Source organism: Pristis pectinata, chromosome 8 (assembly GCF_009764475.1).
Source record: "Pristis pectinata isolate sPriPec2 chromosome 8, sPriPec2.1.pri, whole genome shotgun sequence".
Classification (NCBI taxonomy): domain Eukaryota; kingdom Metazoa; phylum Chordata; class Chondrichthyes; order Rhinopristiformes; family Pristidae; genus Pristis; species Pristis pectinata.
Window position 1 is genome coordinate 70081508 of NC_067412.1, and position 14384 is coordinate 70095891.

At 40.9% G+C, this 14384-nt stretch overlaps 1 protein-coding gene across 1 annotated transcript in view; it reads left to right on the forward strand.

Annotated features, from left to right (window-relative positions):
- Positions 1-468: 468 nt before the first annotated feature.
- The window catches only part of LOC127573028 (tetraspanin-7-like), a 28098-nt gene continuing 14182 nt past the window's right edge, over positions 469-14384 (forward strand). Inside the window, exons 1-2 of the mRNA XM_052020788.1 lie at positions 469-623; positions 10281-10469. Of these exons, the coding sequence (XP_051876748.1) occupies positions 534-623; positions 10281-10469 (279 nt within the window). The 5' untranslated portion in view covers positions 469-533. The remainder of the gene's footprint in view (positions 624-10280; positions 10470-14384) is intronic.

The following is a 14384-nucleotide window of genomic DNA, read 5'->3' on the forward strand; positions in this document are numbered from 1 at the left end:
GCCTTCCACGGTTGCTCAAAGTGGAAGAGCATTCAGGATGGTATTGAGAACGTCAAGACCATGCATCAGGTGTACACAGATCCTCTCCATAAGCAGTGGAAGGCACACACCATCCAACAAACTACCCATCTGTGGAAGAGTTTATGGTTCTCACATTGGCCTCATGAGCCACCTCAGAAACCACAAACTCTGAGGGGAACCAAGTCGTCGTCGATCCTGAAGGACTCCCTATGAATAAGAAGAAACAAGTCATTTAAAAATAAAACAATTTTCAGAAACACGAATGGTTACAAAGTCTGCCATTAAGTGGAGTTCCCTGGTCCCTGATACACTGCAAGTCCCCTCTTTGACCTGTAGTGCCAAATCCCACTCAAAAATCGGGGCGTGATTGACACCCGAACCGTGCAATGAAGAGCGCGGGGGTGTAGACATGAGTGACGTCACTTCCTTGACAGTGGACGAGGGCGGGTGTTAAACGGAGGCTCTCAGCTCTCCCCCCACCCTCCCGCAGTAACCGTGAGTCGTGTCCAAGTATGGCAGCATCTTCAGCGCGGCGGCTGCAGACCAAGCCTGTCATCACCTGCTTCAAAACTTTCCTCATCGTCTTCAGCTTCATTTTCTGGGTGAGTGCGGGCGTGGGGCTTCCCTGGAGTGCAAAGGGGGAGGCCCCGGGACGGTAATCCGCCTCCCCGAGGGGCTCCCAAGTGGAGCAGTCACTACACAAAGAGTTGGTGATAACCCGGGCTCAAGGACTGTGGTTTACGAACAGCTTTCTCCACAACAATTTGCTTTCAAAACTCTTGTCATAATTTTACCTAACCTGTAATTCCTCTTCCACTTAAAAATAATCATCCAGACCCTTCTGGTTAAAAGTCCAACAGGCGTCTCCAACTCCAGAATTTAATGTATAGTTTTCGGCTGTCTTTATATATAAAAAAACATTGACCTTGAGACTTTCCTCCGGGAAATGTTCAAGAGAAACTTTGGGGAAAGTAAAGTATTAACGAGGTACTTTATTTCGAGCTCCTTTTGTATCTGCTGGATTTTGTCTCCTAGGTTCTTCCGCGCTCAGAGCCGCTTTAAATCCAAACTCCTTTTGTTCAGTCAACTTGTCCCGAATATGCAAGACCTGCTTTTGTTTGTGTTTCATATGTCGCTACCGGGTGGTTTTGAGTTCGAGGGACGAGGAAGTGCCTTACTCGCCAAAGCACCGATTTATCCCTTTTTCTCTCCTTACTAACCCCTCCCCTCCCCCGCCCCGCTCCGCTCCCCCGAAGGGAATTAACTATTATAGTTCAATCTTTATAACCGTGCAGCCAAACAGAAACCAGAGGGCCCCACGAATTCTTCTCCATGTAGTCATCTTTCAAGATAACGCAGTCGGACTTTCTCCATACAAGTTGAGCATTTCATACGTATTCAAAGCTGTATATTTCAGCCAGGCATTGCTTTTTCTTTGCTTCTATGTGCTAGGTGTTTTATAAGTTTTAAAACACCAGGTTGTACGTTGGAATCCAAAAGGGACTGCTTGAAGGCACATAATCTGCCCCTTTTCACAAAAAGAAAATGCTTTTTAAATGGGCTTTCTTTAGCAACCTTTAATTTGAATATAATGCAGTGCTTTGCTGAAGTCATTTGCCTCTGTTTGCATATAGAATAGATTTGAAAGCTCTCATGCTGTTTGTTTTTGAGTATGTTGATGGTGTTTAATCCCCTATGATGCAGAATGAGCTTTGCTACACTATTTAGTAAAACAGTTGCATATTTGGGTATTGTAATATGGAGCAAGGGTTTTGTATACAAGTTATTGAAATGTGTGCTATTATTGTCCCTAAACCTTGTTCCCTTTACAGATATTAGACTGATTATTGAGGTATGTTACAGGTCATGAGTTTAATGACCTTTGTACAAATATTTTGGGATCATGGACTGGTTACAGCACAAATAACTATTTCACCCATCTGATTGGTGCCAGCTCTATACCAGAGCAACTTGCAAGTTCCCTGGTCTTTCCTCTATAACTTTTTTTGCAAATCTTCATTAACTGTTTATCTAGTTCCCTCCTGGAGGCCATAATGGAACCCAACTTCATCGCATCTGCAAGCAATGAATTCCAGATTTGCATGTATATTTTTTTTTTAAAAATTTCCCCAGTCATTCTTGAATCTCTCATCCTTTATTTTATACTTCTAGTTTTCCCTTCCCTTCATCAAAGGAACAGCCTCCTGGTAGCCATTCTATTATCACTTTGTACATTTCTATCAAATCTCCCTCAGATTTCTCTTCAAAGAAAATGGTAAAAGCCTCTCTAATATCTCTTTGTAACTATAGTCCATCATCCCAGGAACCATGCTCCTATTTTTTTCTTCTGGACTCTCCTAACACCCTTGCATCTTTTTGATAATTTGATGACATTCTACTTTGCCTCTCATTCTTCTTACCAAAATGCATTGTCTTTCATAGAACAATACAGCATAAGAACAGGCCCTCCAGCCCATGGTGTCTGTGCAGAGCGTGATGCCAAATTAAACTAATCCCTTCTGCCTGCACATGATCCATATTCCTCCAGTCCCTGCATGTTCCTGTGCCTATCTAAAAGCTTCTTGAACACCAGTATTGTATCTGCTTCCACTACCACCCTGGTGGTACATTCCAGGCAACTACTAGTGTGTGCATACTAGTATTTGACACTTCTACCCCTGGGGGGGGGGGTCAAGATTCTGACTGTCTGCCCTATCTTTGCCTCTCATAATTTTATAAACTTCTATCGGATCTTCCCTCGGCCTCTGACACTTCAGAGAAAACAATTCCAGTTTGTACAACAACCTCATAGTTAATACCCTCTAATCCAGGCAACATCCTGATAAACCTCTTCTGAACAGTCTCCAAATCCTTCCTGTAATTGGGCGACCGGACTTTCATACAATATTCCAAGTGCGGTCTAACCAAAGTTTTATGCAACTGCAACATGAACTATCAATGTCCCTTTTATGCCATGTGCTTCAACTTTGGTAAGCCTGATGCTTTATCAAGAACTTATGGAATCTGTACACCACATTGACTACATTGTCATCAACTCCAAACCATTACTTCAATCAAAAATTTCTATGAAATGAGCTAAAATGATTTGCCCTCAACAAATCTGCTAGATTGCTTTAATTTCCACTTTCCTCAAAGCTAAAATTAATCTTAAAGACTGAAAGAAGTGAGTAGACTTGGCATGGAGTCAAATCTTATTTGACTAATCTACAATTCTTTAAGGACATTTTCCCAGGACAACAATGGCTAACACAAGGGAACATAATTTTAAGATGGTTGGAGGAAAATATAAGGGGGATGTCAGGGGTAAGTTTTTTTTTTAACACAGTGGTGGGTGCGTGGAACACACTGCCAGCAGAGGTTGTGGAGGCAGATACATTAGGGACATTTAGGAGACTCTTAGATAGACACATGAATGATAGAGAAATGAGGGTCTGTGTGGGAGGGAAGGGTTAGATAGATCTTAGAGCAGGATAAAATGTCGGCACAACATTGTGGACCAAAGGGTCTGTACTGTGCTGTAGTGTTCTATGATGTGACTTGTGGAAGTCATTGTATTTTTTGGAAGCCTTTTGATAATGCCCCAAATGAGGTTCGCAACAAGAGCACATTGAGTAATTCCCTGATTATGGATTAAGAATTGGTTTTCAGATAGAAGGCAAAGTGGGAATAAACAGATCTTTCTTGGGTTGGCTGGCTCTGACGTGGAGATCAGTGCTTGAGCCCAAGTGTTCAGAAATTATCAGTGATTTGGCTAAGGATACCAAATATCAAATTTCTGAATTTGCTCATAATAAAAAGATAGGTGGGACTGAATAAGGAGGAGAAGGTAGAGGCTTCAAGGGGATCTGGACAAGAACATGGCAAATGCAATAGAAGTGGAAAATATGAAGCTATTTGCTTTGGTTCACAGGGCCAGAAATGTACCTTTTTGTTTTAAATGGTGAGAGATTGGGTTTAAAGGGATCTAAGTGTTATTGTACACAATGAAAGCCAACAAGCAGGTGGAGCAAGTGAATGGGAGAACAAATGGTATATTTGCCTTTATTACATGAGGATTTGAGTACAGGACTAAATTTGTCCATCTTCAGTTATTTAGGACCTCAGTGAAATTGCTGTGTGCAGTTTTGACCACTCTGCATATTTAAAACAAAATGTACTTGCCATGGAGAGACCACAGTGAATATTCACTAAATAGTCTTGGGGCTGCCAGGTTTGCCATCTGAGTGAATAGACTGGGCATGTATTCTGAGTTTGGAAGTATGAGATCTGATTTTAAACTTGCAAAACTCTCAGATTTTGATAGGCTGAATGCAGGGAGGATGTCCCCCTGGATAAGGAGTCTACAACCAGGGATCACAACTTCTGAATAAGGGGTAGGCTGTTGAGGACTGAGAAGAAATGCCTTCTACTCATGTAAATGGTGCTTAATCTTTGGAATTCTCTATCCTGGAGGGTTGTAGAGGCTCAATGGCTCTGTATATTCTTGAAATTGATAGATTTCTGGATATGATGGAGATAGTGCAGGAAAATGGCATTGAGGTAAAAGATCTACCATGATCTAGATGACTGGTGGAGCATGTTTGATAGGTATGTTTCTGCTATTTTTGTTCTTGCATCTTTTCCCTGCTTTCCACCCCATCCTACAGCCATTGCAATATAACATTACTGTGGTCTGATGATTGATATTGCTTGGGTTCCTTATCATTAATGCAAGGTTAAGTTTACATGACTGATGCTAATAATTTATGCACTCTGCGCAATTAGTCAGACATTGGTTTTGCTTTCTTGTTATTATCCCTTGTATTCCCTAATCCACTGGTAGAATGACTTCATGAGATAATGGTATACAGTAAGGAGGGATTGCCTTAATGTGACTGGAGACCATGTGTAGTCTCAATGTTACATCAAATATGGCCCCCTCTCATTTGGTGAATCAGTACTTCTGTTAAATGGCACATACTAGGAAGGCCATAGAATGGACTGTGAAGTTGTCAACAACTCCATAAGTAGCTCATTTGACCAGCATTATGGTGGTGCTAATCATGAAGAAGTGGCTCTGACACTAGGATCTGTACTAGATGGTGAAAGATCCAGCAAGGTTAAAAAAAACGAGTGGGAAGTCAGAAGTTTAGCAGAAAATGTACAATGAAATTTGATCCTGTACTGAATGCAAAGATTCTGTTCATGAAGCTTTCTATTTTTTTGAGCCCTCTGTTTTCTTAATATTCTAAGAAAAACACCAAGACCCCAGTTTCTCTTTTATCCTCAATGACTTGTGATTTCTTGCATGTATCTTCTGTGTCTTGGCTGCAGTATTCTTGGTGCTGGTTAGCTAAAATGATTCTGGATCCTAGAAAAGTATTGGTGTATGTTTAACACTGCCTCTAGCTCTGTTGCAGAGACAAAAGAGGAAAGTGAAGGGGAAAAATAGATTAGTGGTTGGTATCAAAGGAACCCAAAAAGAGGGCTGTGCATGTTTTGTTTTTCGAGATTGAAGCAAGAGGAAATAACTGAATATTTTGCACCAATGTTCTATGATATGCCTCCTAAAAAGAGGCAGTAGTAATATTGGCTAGTACAAGAGTAATGCAGTGTTTGGATATCTTGCTAAAACGACATCTTGGGTTAACAACAGTAAAATGGAAATGCAGGAACTGGAGTGATCTGGCCACCATCTTGCAATCCTCATATGGGGTTGGAACTACACAACTGGGGGTTTACAAGTGTGGCTTATTTCCAACAATAGGTTTCCCTATTGATGAGAAAGTGGTGCAATAATTCAAACCAAGTTAAAAATTTGGCACAGTATTGGCTGGCAAATGAAATTTGGCTCATTTGTTAAAGACAGATTGTTTGTATTTGAATGAAGTATTGATGAGGATGGCATTGGAATGTGCCTATCAACCAATGTGTTTGCATACATGTACCATCCTATAGACTCATTAACAAAATTGAAGATCAAGTAATTGGCCTGGATTTTCAGCAGAAATGCCAGCAGTTCCTCGCAGAAAAGCATTGGAAGAGAGTTGAGGGAAAAAAAAAACTGCATAATGAAGATTTGGAGCTCAAATGTCTGAAAAGATGGAGGCAGAAACCCTTACCATGTATTTTTTTAATGTGCAAGAATGAATATTTAGGTCCATAACCTACACACCTTTTGGACCTTGAAGACGGCTTAATCCAAATAGTCTAGTTCCTTTGGCTGACTTGGCAGTAATGGGCTGTGCAGCATCTGGGCAGTAATGGGCTGTGCAGCATCTGAGCAGTAAACTTGATTGTGCAGCTGCTGCACAGTTGGTTGTGCTCCAGTAATGAACAGTAACATCTAGTTCCTCTCTTATAATAGAAGATTTACCTGCTGTGCCTGTACTGTATTAGATATGGCACAGAAATGGAGAGCCTAATTGTTTGAACCGGTGAGAAGCGCAACAATACTCAGCCACCAGGCATCTATGGAGGGAGGGTGGTGGATTTGCTGGTACGTTGCACACTAGTGTTCTCTGCATAAACCTTTAAATTGCTGAACTATTTCGCCTTGCCCTTTTAAATGACAATGTTTTGCATTGATTCTATATTTTAAGGCTAAACCGTATTCTATAGCTAAAGTAAATTGAATGACTGTACCTGCCATTGCACGAAGTGTCACATCTACAGAGGATGTTGCTGCTAATCAGTCTGCAACTGCAGTGTATAAATAAATGAAAAATGTCTTTTTGCACTTGAATGCAAGTTGAAAATTTTATTTACTTTATTTTTCACACATCCTGTGAGTGAATTTTATTCTGTATCTCAAATCTAAAGTTAATGATTTGTCAATTCTGTAGGGTGAATTTCTGTCACCCAAACAGCTGGAACGTGGGGGTTTCCTGCATCAGCTGTTTTGTTTTGAAGCAAGACAACTGGAAGGCACGTAGCAAAAAAGTGGCCTGAGGGCACCAAACAATTGACCTGCAAAGCGTAGCCTCATAAATTCATGATGTAACAGCCATATGTGAATTGGCTAAAATATTGAGGGAACTTTTTTTGAACGGAACTATGGGGAAACGATAGATCATGTACTTAAGACAAAACTTGTGTAATACTCAAACCCATTTGGATTTTGTTTTACTATTAAAGGTCTTGGATACTATTGAGTTATTGACTTGACTCTGGTTATTTGGCTAATCACTTCTCCCTTTTATTGAACAAAGCTGTTAAGTTGGTAGCCAGCTGTTGTCAGGAGAAAGATGTTTAAAAAGATTGAAATCGGCATTCTTTTTCATTTCAGAAAACATCACTAGAGCCCACTGTCTTTTCTGTTTGTGTTTATCCAACTACTCATCTATAATTAACCACCTTGTACCCTTTTGCTCCCATTGCCAATCTTCTGAGAGTTCATACTCTTCTAATGTACTGCTACTCATTAATTCATGAAGTCTTTAGCTAATCATTACTGCCCAGTCTTCATGCCACTTCAACCTTTTTGTTCAAAAGTGGCAAAACCTATTTCCAGCACTCAATTGGTTACCTGTTCCCAAATTCATTATACTTCCCTAGGCTCTATCTCTTAATGCTCTTGCGTAACAAACCCCTCCATTCTAACAGTTCTAATTATACCAACAGAGCAAAGTATTCCTTTTTGTTGTTTTTTCCCATTTTGAAAGTCAAAGTAATTGCATCATGCTTTCCTAGATTGAGCTAGTTCCTATCCCATTAACACTGCTTAATGCCCCTTGCATCTTAATGTCATATCCAAACTTTCAATAAATGATTCTTCCTTTATCCAAGGCAATAAATAAGGAAAGCTCAGAACATTCTGGGGAAAATGCACTGGATGTGCTTTATTTTTTTTAAGTATCTGAAGTTTTATTTTTAATTCCAATCCACCTTTTATTCCTCTTCCATTCAGTTGGGCTATCCAAGTTGTATCTAAATATTTGTTCAAATTTCTTGTTTATCTCCTTCCTTTGCAAACTTGTAACTTTTCATGTTGAAGGGACATTAGTTGCTTTCCTGGTTGGTCCACTATTCTACTATTGATTACTTAACCCTTACATTTCCCATTAACTGGATTCCTCATACCTAGTTGAAACTATTCTTTGCCCTGGTATTTGCCCCCGTCTGATGTTGTTGGAGACCAAGCCAGTATGATTTTATCTATCTTGCCTTCATCTGGAAATCTAATAATATCCATTTCATTATTTTTTAACAAAACAGATTTACCTTTTTGAAAGTTCTGATCTTCTTTATAATGCTTTCCCTCTACTTTCTTACTGCATTCTTCTAGAATGTTCATTCCATTCTGTCCTTACCTATATCAGTTCTTTAATGTTGCCTATACCTTAACAGTTATGTGCCTCGTACAGTATTTTTTGTCTTGCAATTTTGTATAGCCATCAAAATTTGAGAGATTTGAGTTTTGCTTTTTCTCCCCTACGGTTTTTATTTCTTCCAGTTTTTGTTACCATTTACTGCATGATTACTAGTTTTTTTTATAGTGAGATTTTTTTTTGATGAAAACTAAAGACCACTTTAGACTGTGTTTCCAGTGTCTAGGAATCCACAGTACTGTAGAAATAAGCAACCCATCCAGATAACTTTGGCACAAGAGTGAAGTTGGACTAACTCCTGGATAGTTGGGTTAAGTGGAGGTTTTAATGGTTTCTTATCAAATAGATGCTGAATGGACTTTAACCTCTGTCACTGCTGCCTCAAAGATAGACTGGTACCTATTGGCATGTCCCCTCTCTGCAGAAGTTCTTGAGCAAACTGGTGGATGGCATTGTTGCATGATTACAGATTAGGATTTGAGCCAAATAGTTGTCACACCCATACAAGTAATTTTGTGAAGAACCAGGATGGTTTCTGCTGCATATCAGCTTGTATTGATTCTAAGTGGTTAGATGGCTTCATTTAAAGTGAGCAACAAATAATCTGCTGGAGGAACTTGGCAGGTCTGAGGAAAGGAATTGTCAATTTTTCAGCTTGAAAACTGTTTGAACCTGAAATGTCGGCAATTCCCTTTTTTTCCCCCCACAAATACTGCTTGATCCACTGAGTTCCTCCATTTAGATTTTGTTGGTCCAGAGTCCAGCATTAGCAGACTCTTGAGTTCATTTAAAATAATCTTGTTCCACGAAAGAATGGGATGAGTTCTAATTCCAGAGCAGGTGCCTAAAATTGCCTTCAAGAGTAATGGTGCAGTTTTTATTCAGAAAAGAATTGCAGGGCAATATTGAAATTACTTGTGATATTTCCTAATGTTTTGGCTATTTTCGCTACATTGCATGAAGGCTGAGGGCACCAGGTGTGTTTATCCTGATTCCATTAAATATCTAATTCCTATTGCTTTGTCAAATGTACATTGTATTTATCCTTAAATGTTTTCCCTATTTTAAAAGTAGGAATTAAAAACTATACTTGACCTTAAACTATAAAATGGGTCAGAGGCTAGAGCATTTGGACCTTTAAGATAATGCAAGCATGTGGAAAGTCTGGTGTATGTTGTCTGTTCTCCATTGGAAGACAACTAGAAACTGCTTCATCTACACCATGTATCCATAAATTAGTCTGATTATGGGTGTGATTTTTTTTTTCTCCCCTCTGTATATTATTGGTTGCAAAAGTGTTATTTTCAGTACTGCAGTAGAAAATTTAAATACCAGTACAATATAAATCTTTTTGATTGTTTTGAAGAATTGTCTGATTATACAGCTGGAAATGGAAGGAAAATAGTGAAAAGAAATATCTAATATCTATATTTTTGCATCTTGATATTGTTGGATGTAGCAATGACTGGAAGTGTTGCAGAACAGATTTCTTCCCTTTCTGATCTAAAAGCTCAATTTCTTTTGCTTTTTGACTTCCATATCTACCCTTTTAAGGTTTGTCTTTTTAATTTGTCAAAAGATTAAATTGGTGTTTGGGGAAACTACAGAACTGTAAGGTATTTTTCTGTGCTTCTATTCTAATCTCTGACAATGTGGTGAATATTAAAAGGTAAAACAGCTGAATTTTTCAATTAGATTAAAGATAAAAATATGTGCATAAAACCTGTTAGATGTAATTACAAGAGTGACAAATAACTTGCTAATATCCAGAAGTGCAATGTATTTAAGTTTTCTAAAATAGCTACTTAACTACAGTAATTCATCCATTCTAGGAAGTACTTTAAATGTTTAATTAAGCAGCACAAGGATTATAACAGACTTATTGAATTCTAACCAATGTTTGTATTTTGTCTCTACCTTTTTTCTCAGTTTGCAGGTACTGTCCTTTTAGCAGTGGGAATATGGGGCAAAGTGAGTTCAGAAGACTATCTGGCACTAGTTGCTGAAAAAAGTACAAATGCTCCCTACGTACTCATTGGAACTGGTGCAGCCATCATTGTATTTGGTTTCTTTGGATGTTTTGCAACATGTCGAGGTAGCACTTGGATGTTAAAACTAGTAAGTCTCTTTTAAATTTAATGGTCTAATTCATGTCTAGTTGCCTTTTGCACACAGTGTAAAGGTGTATGCTTTCAAATAAAGGAAGATTATGTAAATCACAATGTTCATAATTATAATGGCAAGAATTGAAGTCTCATTTTACAGTTCAATAAATGATCTTGCCTTATTTGTCATATTCCATGAATATTGAAACATAACTTTGAATAAAAACTGAGCAGTTGCAGCCCTTGACATAAAGATCTATAGTTCTTCAGGGAAAATCTCTCCACCTCAATCCTAAAACATTGATCCTTTTATTCTGAGACCTTTTTGGTTCTAGAGTATTGGTTTATTATTGTTACTTGTATCAAGGTACAGTGAAAAACTTGTCTTACAAACCGGTCTTACAGGTCAATTCATTACACAGTGCAGTTACATTAAGTTAGTACAGAGTGCATTGATGTAGTACAGGTTAAAAAAAAACAATAACAGTACAGAGTAAAGTGTCACAGCTACAGAGTGCAGTGCAATAAGGTGCAAGGTCACAACAAGGTAGATCGTGAGGTCATAGGTCATAGTCCATCTCATTGTATAAGGGAACTGTTCAATAGTCTTATCACAGTGGGGTAGAAGCTGTCCTTAAGTCTGGTGGTACGTGCCCTCAGGCTCCTGTATCTTCTACCCAATGGAAGAGGAGAGAAGAGAGACTGTCCTGGGTGGGTGGGGTCTTTGATTATGCTGGCTGCTACACCAAGACAATGACAGGTAAAGAGAATCCAAGGAGGGGAGGCTGGTGTCCGTAATGCGCTGGGCTGTGTCCACAACTCTCTGCAGCTTCTTGTGGTCTTGGGCAGAGCAGTTGCCATACCAAGCCGTGATACGTCCTGATAGGATGCTTTCTATGGTGCATCGGTAAAAGTTGGTGAGAGTCAAAGGGGACAAACCAAATTTCTTTAGCCTCCTGAGGAAGTAGAGGTGCTGGTTAGCTTTCTTGGCCATGGCATCCACGTGGTTTGTCCAGGACAGTTGTTGGTGATGTTCACTCCCAGGAACTTGAAGCTATCAACCCTCTCGACCTTAGCACCATTGATGTGGACAGGTGCATGTACACCGCCCCCTTTCCTGAAGTCAATGACCAGCTCTTTAGTTTTGTTGACATTGAGGGAAAGGTGGTTGTCATGACACCATTCCACTAAGCTCTTTATCTCCTTCCTGTACTCCGACTCATCACTGTTTGAGATACGGCCTACAATGGTGGTATCATCTGCAAACTTGTAGATGGAGTTAGAGCAGAATCTGGCCACAGTCATGAGTGTATAGGGAGTAGAGGGCTGAGGACACAGCCTTGAGGTGCACCAGTGTTGAGAATAATCGTGCCGGAGGAATTGCTGCCTATCCTCACTGATTGCGGTCTGTTGGTTAGAAAGTTAAGGATCCAGTTAGAGGGAGATGTTGAGTCCTAGGTCTCAGTTTGGTGACAAGTTTGCTTGGAATTATTGTATTGAAGGCAGAGCTGTAGTCAATAAACAATAGTCTAATGTAAGTGTCTTTACTGTCCAGATGCTCCAGAGCTGAGTGAAGGGCCAGGGAGATGGCATCTGCCGTAGACCTATTTTGGCGATAGGCAAATTGCAATGGGTCCGGGTTGTCTGGTAGGCTGGAGTTGATGTGTGCCATGACCAACCTCTCAAAGCACTTCATGATGGTGGATGTCAGAGCCACTGGTCGGTAGTCACTGAGGCATGTTACCTTGCTTTTCTTTGGTACCGGGATGATAGTGGTGGTCTTAAAACAGGAGGGAACCTGAGATTGAAGCAGGGAGAGGTTGAATATGTCTGCAAATACTTCTACCAGCTGATCAGCATAAGATCTAAGCATGTGGCCTGAGACACCATCTGGGCCAGGTGCTTTCCTCGTGTTCACTCTTTGGAAGACTGATCTTACATCCTCCACTATGATCACAGGTTCAGCTGCATTGGTGGCTGTCAGAGTGGATGGTGACAATCCAATTCCTCTTTGTTCAAGATGTGCATAGAATGCGTTAAGTTCATCAGGAAGGGATGCGCTGCTGTTAGCTATGCAGCCTGACTTCGTCTTGTAGCCTGTTATGGCATGTAAGCCCTGCCATAACTGGCAGCTGGTCAGGGACTCTATTTTGAGTTGGTATTGCCTCTTGGCATCCCTTATAGCTTTAAGAAGGTCATACCTTGCTTTCTTGTACAGATCAGGATTACCAGATTTGTGTGCAGCAGTCCTCTCCTTCAGTAGGGAGTGGATCTCCCAGTTCATCCATGGCTTCCTGTTTGGGAAAAACTGTATTGTCCTCTTTGGTATACAGTCCTCCACACACTTGCTGATAAAGTCTGTGATGGTGGTGGCATATCAAGGCTGGCAGCTGAGTCTTTGAACATGGTCCAGTCCACTGGCTCAAAGCAGTCACGTAGAAGCTCATCTGCTTCCTCAGACCAGCACTGCACGACTCACTGTACCGGATCCTCCTGTTTCTGTTTGTATGCAGGGAGGAGGAGCACAGCCTGGTGGTCTGATTTCCCAAAGTGAGGACGAGGGGTGGCTTGGAAGGCATCTTTGGTTGTATAGCAGTGGTCAAGGGTGTTGGTGGCCCTGATGGAGCAGGAGATGTGCTGATAGTATTTTGGTAACACACTCCTGAGGTTGGCCTGATTGAAGTCCCCCGCAATGATGAAGGGGGGCTCAGGGTATCCTGTCTCAAGATTGTTGACCACGGAGTATAGCTCATTGAGTGCAGGCTTCATGTCTGTCTGTGGTGGGATGTAGACTGCCATCAGGATAGCTGAAGCGAACTCCCTTGGCAGATAGAATGGTTGACACTTCACCGTTAGATATTCCAGGCTGGGTGAGCAGGAGCTCACCAGGATCGTCACGTCCGAGCACCACAGGTGATTGATTAAGAAGCAGACCCCTCCACCTTTAACTTTGCCTGAGGACTCTGTATGGTCCATTCGATGAATTGAGAAGCCGTCAGGTTGAATAGCAGAGTCAGGTGAGGCAGGTGTGAGCCATGTTTCAGTGAGACATAGTACACAACAGTCCCTCAGTTCTCTTTGGTAGGTCAGTCTTGCCCTTAGTTCATCAACTTTGTTCTCAATAGACTGGACGTTAGCTAGAAGTAAGCTGGGGAGGGGGGGTCTTGTAACCATGTTGTTTCAGCCTCGCCTGCAGCCCAGCCCTCTTGCCATGTTTCCGAGTTACGCGGCGGCGACTCTTTGGTCCTGAAGTGGAGCTGCCAGGTAAGTTATTGTTTAGGGTCAGACCTGTAAGACCTGGAGTGGATTCCCCTGGACTGGATGGTAAGTATCTCCTCCTTGCTAGACTTTGAAGACCTGGAGCAGATTTACCTGGAATGGTAGGTAAGTGATTGCCAGAGAACAGACTTGGAAGACCTGGAGTGAATCCACCTGGACTGTAACTGTAACCTGTAACTTGCAGTTTTTTCTTAGCACTCGAGTTGTGGTGTTTTAGTAAGAATACCTCTTAGCCTAAACTCTCGGGAAACAAGCCTAGTTTACCTCTCCTTTTACAATAATTGCCTCGGATGTCGCAACAGGGAGGCTGATCATTTGGACCATGGAGTCCATGCTACCATCTGGAAGACCAAACCATCTAGTTCAATTACTGTCAATCTAGGAACCAGTAAATCGTCCCCTCTCTCTCCAAAGCAAGTACGTTCTTGGGTAGAAGTCAAAACTCCATATAACCACGAGTATAGTTTCTCACTAACTTTGTATAATTGCAGTAAAATGCTTTTTATAAATAAGGAATAGATGGCCACTTCCCTATTCCACCATTCTGGTAAGGTTATGGGTAAACTGATCTTGCCTCAACAACACTTTATTTGTTCCCTGCAATACATGCAATTTCCCCATTGTCCAAAAATGTATCTGTCTCTGTCTT